This window comes from Lissotriton vulgaris, chromosome 5 (assembly GCF_964263255.1).
Source record: "Lissotriton vulgaris chromosome 5, aLisVul1.2, whole genome shotgun sequence".
Taxonomy (NCBI): domain Eukaryota; kingdom Metazoa; phylum Chordata; class Amphibia; order Caudata; family Salamandridae; genus Lissotriton; species Lissotriton vulgaris.
Window position 1 is genome coordinate 136007170 of NC_141693.1, and position 6000 is coordinate 136013169.

The 6000-nt window shown below is 38.0% G+C and overlaps 1 protein-coding gene across 2 annotated transcripts in view; it reads left to right on the plus strand.

The window, feature by feature from the left end:
• The window catches only part of VAV2 (vav guanine nucleotide exchange factor 2), a 789576-nt gene extending 785472 nt beyond the window's left edge, over nt 1-4104 (plus strand). For both annotated transcript variants that reach the window (XM_086921069.1, XM_086921070.1), the window contains one exon: nt 463-4104. In XM_086921069.1, coding sequence (XP_086777195.1) covers nt 463-510 — 48 coding nt within the window. In that variant the 3' untranslated portion in view covers nt 511-4104. The remainder of the gene's footprint in view (nt 1-462) is intronic.
• The last annotated feature ends 1896 nt before the right edge of the window (nt 4105-6000 follow it).

Genomic DNA, 6000 nt, shown 5'->3' on the forward strand with positions numbered 1-6000 from the left:
GTGCAACATACCAGGGCGCAGGATTTATCGCTAGAAAAGTCTCTGCATCCAAGCTGGCACCTGGAACTATTCTAAAAGGGAGTAGCTTGAACATTATGATATAGAAACCCGCAAAACAGGATGGACTTTTGAGTATAGTCATACGATTGAGCAATGTTATTGATTCAGTTTAAATTCTCTGGTGCAATTGTGGTCATGGTTAAAGTCTTGTCATGAATGGGAAGATGGAATCCTATATCATGAGTTATGTATAATTGTTTTATGATGTAATTTTATGATTTTTAATTTTTTTAATGCAGTGCAGGATTTGTTATGCGGGAGCCCATATTATGACCATGTCTTGTTGAATGTCCTAGGGAGATGGGAGTTGGGTGACAATGTTCAGGCCTAAATATCTGACATGTAGCCACTTAGATGTCCTTGGAGAGGAGATATTTGACATTATTGTGATTTGCATTTCAGATTGGTTGGTTTCCTTCAACATATGTGGAAGAGGAAGGTGTGCAGTGATGTCCATGTTGCCAATAAACATTCTTCTCCTGGAAAAGCCACTCCTTTGCACAGTAGCCCATGCCCCAACCCAGAGACAAGAGACTTGCAAATCTTCCAGTATTAACTATTGATGAATCCAACAGAACAGATGTTTAAAGATATGTAAAAACTGTTTGCCGAACAGGATGGATGCTGGTCGTCAATGGTATTACATGTATATAAGATTTATAAATCGGTTATATGAACTTTTACAAAAAGTGTACTTCGAACGTGATTTGGATATGTCCACAGTGGAACTGGTGATTTGTTACAATGATGGACATAAACTCCTCCCAGGTTTCCTTCTCAACAGTCAGAAGATAATCTGATTCTTTGGTGGTATGGATTGTGGCAGCTAATTACTAACACAAATTGTCAATGGAATCAACAGAATTGAGCTAGTTTAAGTTCTTCCTTGCTTGTTCCAGCCATTCTTGTGGGTTTTTCATGTAAACAACCATAATTTACCATAATTATTTCAGTAGGAATTGTACAGTGGGGGTCCCCTTTAGTGAGTACGCTCCTGCAGACGGAGGCTTCACAACAAAATGGCGTCCTGCAAACCTTATTTCCTGGAAAGTCCATTGGAATGATACGGTCCTTGTTTGGAGTTTACATGAAGTGGCGTGAACCCAAAGTGGAGTTGCGAGGTCAATCAAACATCCAGATCTGTTCGATCCATGTGGTTCCGGTTCTTATCTTTGAACAGTGGACTCAAGATTTTACCATTTCTAATTGGTGCATTAAAAAGGTCTGCAACTTGTATGTGGCGTTCTATAAAGAGCAGTGCTATGCAAAGACAACAGTTATGTTTATCTGCAATTTTAATAGCGTACGTTCTAAATAGAACATTTGTAACAAAATACAAGTGATATTTCTATGCACATTGAATACCATTTGAAGTTTACATATCCAAGAACAGGCGAGTGTCATTTGGCAGCTGCTGTGCAGTTAGCCATTAGCCTAGTCATCTTTTAAAGACCCGTCTTCTTCCTGTGATCATCGATAAGCATGCTAGCCACAGTGTACCTCATCTCAAGTGATCTGCATCGTCATGCACTTACATGGCACTTCACTCACCAGCATTGGAACAACCTTCAAGTGTGTTTGGCTTCGCTCCAACAATACTCCTTAATAGCTTCTTTTGACCCTAATCTTAGGCAAGATGCAATATATCTAACATTCCAAACTTTGGTGTGATGACAAATGAACAGCAATGACTCTTGGTAATTCCATTCTCTCTAAAATGTATGTGTTTTTGGGAAAAGTGGCCCTACATCATTGTGTAACCTTTTTGTGAGGCCATGTATCCTAGAGATTAATCGCAGTACGTCCAATCAGCAGAGGACCATTTATGTCGGAATCCTTGTCATTAATGCTAACCTTTTTGGCTAGATTTCTCAGAGGATCAAATCAATTTTCAAATTAATGTGAGACGATTTTCCTTGTTAGGCATATAACCTCTTTTCAAACAACTAAAATATGTTGCCACCCTAATAATATTTTTACTTTTGCCAGATTTCCCTTTTCATCTACCCCATTATTTGTAACTTCTGACAGATTTCCCTTTAGATAAATTACATTTTTAATTTTGCTTTCCTTCAATTGCATTTGTCTAATTTTCTGTAAGCTTTTGTCTTACAAAGAATGTCTTTCATTTTGTTAAGAAGTGTCAGGAGAGGAAGACAGTAAGTGTCATCGATAAATCTATCATAATAGTAAACCTGTCAAGTCGAAAGTTTTTTAAATATTGTTGGAAAGCAAAGGAAAGTACATACCTTTACACTGTACTAGATGCAATGATATGCTTATCACAGTACCTCTCCTCCAGGTTACTTCATGTTTCAACTGTTGAAAGCAGTCATGAAGTGGAGAACTTCCTAAGTAAGAAAACACTTCACTATGAAGTGCAAAGTAAAATAGATGTAAAGAGATTTTGATTGGCAAATTAGAAAATTTCTATGTATGAAAAAAGGTTTTCCTTATATGCCTGAAACGCTTCTTAATGTCATACACTAAAACGTAATTACCCTGTTCGTACAGCTGTACTGAGTGAAACTTCTTGCGTTGCTTGTGAAAGGTGTGGGTAATGTCCCAAGTAAACATGAAGGTATGTGGGTGCTGTCTGTTTTCCCATGATGTAGCTGGGTTTCACAATTTTTATTTATTGAATGGATTTGATCTCTAATTGAATCTTAACTTTTTTGGGAGTAGAGGATGGTGTTCAGGAATTCCTCCCTGGATTGTGAATTTATTTTATATTATACCTAGGAAAGAAAACAATATGGAATGCAAACCAGAGAAGGATTAGGAATTGTGAGACAACAGTACCACTTTGCAAACATGTAGTGAGTCCCTCTGTCTCAGTAAAGATCTGTTGACAAAAAGAGAAAATCAAGTGGAATACATTTTTAGATTCCCTCTGTTCTGATAAAGACTTAAATTTGAACTTTCAGGGAACCTTTTGTTCTAGCTTATTAATCTTTGAGGTATTTGAAATCTAAATGCCATGGCCTAAAGTTCTGAGATAGAAGTCACAATTTGTAATTACAGAAATAGGCTGTGATCTGTTGTTAAGCTGCAACAGAGTGACATTCACCCTCAGATAATGACTAAATGTGTTAAAACATAGAAGCAGTCAAGCAACACATTACCGTAAAATCGATTATTCCTCACATTGCTTAACTGGTTATTTAGTTTACAATGTATTTTCTAGCCACAGCTTGCTATATGTACACTGTAACACACAAAGTTTAAAGTGCATTCTTTCCCCATTGAAAATCCGAGATATCATTCAATACATGATAAAGAATGGAGAAATTAATTTTGTAATTGATTGAGCTGTAGTTAACTCAATTGAACAAGATCAATAGGTTTTACATAAATAATACAAAATCAAGAATTTTGCAATGTTGTGTTCTCTCTACTGGATTCTGCCATTAAGACAGTCAACAAACATTTGTAAATGCAATTGCATTCTCCAAGAAAACTATTATTTGTTTGTTAATGGCACAGCCGTTTACCAAAGAAAATTCCAGTTAGGATTTAATTTCATTCTGTATGATGTTGTTAATTATGTATTTTTAATCTATTAGCCAAATCTATGGAGTATCCAACATGTATTTATAGAAAATTGAGTCAAAGTCATTTGTTCAGTTCCACCCAAAAAGATAGACACATTTTGTGTTGTGTCACCACAGAGACTTCAGTTCTGTTTCAAGTCTGCTATTGTTCATGATCTCAAGGTCTTTTTCATGAGTGCCAAAAATTCAACTAAAAAAATTCAACAAGCTAACAATTATTCAAGTATCAAATACGGTGTGTGTATCAAATGTGTTCTAGGTATTTGTCGTGCATGTGCCAGGAAGCCACAACAAAATGCCTTTTGACTGTACACTTCTGGCATTGGCACCGCAATGGAAAGTCGAAACTAAGAGCCAAATCTGCCACCACTGCGTTGAAAGGAAGCTGTGTTTTATTGTTGTAAGAAACTCATTGAAATTATTGTGTAATTAATTCTAATTGAATATATATCTGTGAATAATAAAGGCAATGTTTTATGATGGGAAGAAATGTGTACATATTTTAGTTCTTGGTGAGGAAGTTGAACATTTAAGTGAACAAGTAGCAAAATAATATGTAAAATGTCTTTATTTTTTGCACTGCCCTATCCTGGGTGAAAGGAAGGGCCCTATTTGCAAGAAAGTTCTATTTTTTGGTTTAGTGGGGTTTTGTTTGGGAGTTCATTTGTGTTGCTGGATTGGTAGAACAGTGGCTGCTAAATTTTTTAAAAAACTGCACGTGGTTTATGGATTATTTTAGGAGGGGCAGGATATGTTACTTTTTATTGAAAAACAAAATCACCAAAATAGTCATATGTAATTTTACTACATACATTTTTGAAATTTCCCACCCCCAGTTTGTACTAAAAATAAAACATGTTTTTCTTCAAACGGTTTTAACTGTTGCATTGGTTTTCAAAAATATCTTGCACTCCGTATGTTCGTTTGGGGGGTACATGTATTTTAGGAATGAGTGGACTGGCCCTTAGCCGGTCTTTGCCTACATGTGTTTCTATGCATTATCACAATTTCCCCATTTCCCTCTTCTGTGTTTTAGGTACCAATAGGCAATTTTGCTGTCCAATCTGGTTTTCTCAGTTGGATGACTAAGGTCTCGGGCAGGGGTAAAACTGTATGCTGAGGGGGTGTAGGCATCATCTATCTGCCTGCTCAACTGCCTCATCTTTCTTGCTTTTCCAGTCCTTTAGGGAATTGTGGGGACTTGAACATTCATAGCACATATCCGGTGCCCTCCTGACAGGACTTGCATTATTTAGGGTTCTGCGGTGTTCATTATATTCTATGCAGTCCTAAATTTTCCCCTGTTGTATCACAGCTTGATGAAGGGTGTATCACGTTGTTTGATTGTTGCACCGCGGCAGAGCAGTATGACCCGCAAGGGTTAAAAGGTAGGCAGAATCCAGAGTGAATGCCCTCCCATTGTTGGGGGCCTGCTGCCTCCAATATTGGTAGATACTGCTTCTAGCAGCCAGCTCTGAAGAGCATGCACCCTCTACAAAGGGTCTACGAAGATCCAACCCTTCTACCCGCAGCTCCACCGACAGCCCAAATGTGCAATCTCTACGCAGGGCAAGGGTCCAAATGTCTTCTTAATACTCCAGTGACCAGACCTATCACCTGGCTCGACTCAAGGTACCTCCTGGAAGATGATTGGTTCAGCGTGTAATGCAGCAGAGTTCCCCTACCATCTTTGGGCTATGTGAAGTTTCTGGAATCCTCCTTCATTTGTATATTCCTGGCCCATTCTTAGATACAGTACATTAAACTTTGAGGTGCCACCAATGTTCTCCAGAGATTGCCTGTTCACTTTCCATTGGTTCTCAAAATTGAACCTGTGTACATTTGGTTCAATGGGATGGCCGTAACAATCCCCTGGGTATTTAGACTCGACTCTACTCTCAGTAGCACCTTTGAAGAAATCAGTACGGACTAGAAACTATATGCTTAAGTGTCTAGGTAGTTTTGATACCAGGCTTGAAAGTGGGAGTCATGGCCACTGACCTGATCCTTTATTGATTGGTTAGACATTCACCAAGAGTAAATGTTTGTTCCTCGTTCTTTGGACTGTTCCAGTCTCAGTTGCTTGATGCTAGTTGGTTTGGTTCTGCAATATCAAAAAATGCCTCTGTGCTAGATAGATTACTTTAGGGTTACCTTGCCATTAACTTAGGGACTGAGTGAGAAGCCCGGTCTCATCCGTTGCAATGGTGATAGGATCCATTGTTATTCCTAATCGTTGCAATCAGTTCTGTTCCGATAATAGTAAACATTTTCTCTGAATAATGGGGAATCTGCATGTAAGCATCATATTCTTGCACACATCTCCTTGGTTGTCTAAAGCACTATTGAACTCATAGTTATTGAATAAATGTATAAATTGTATCCT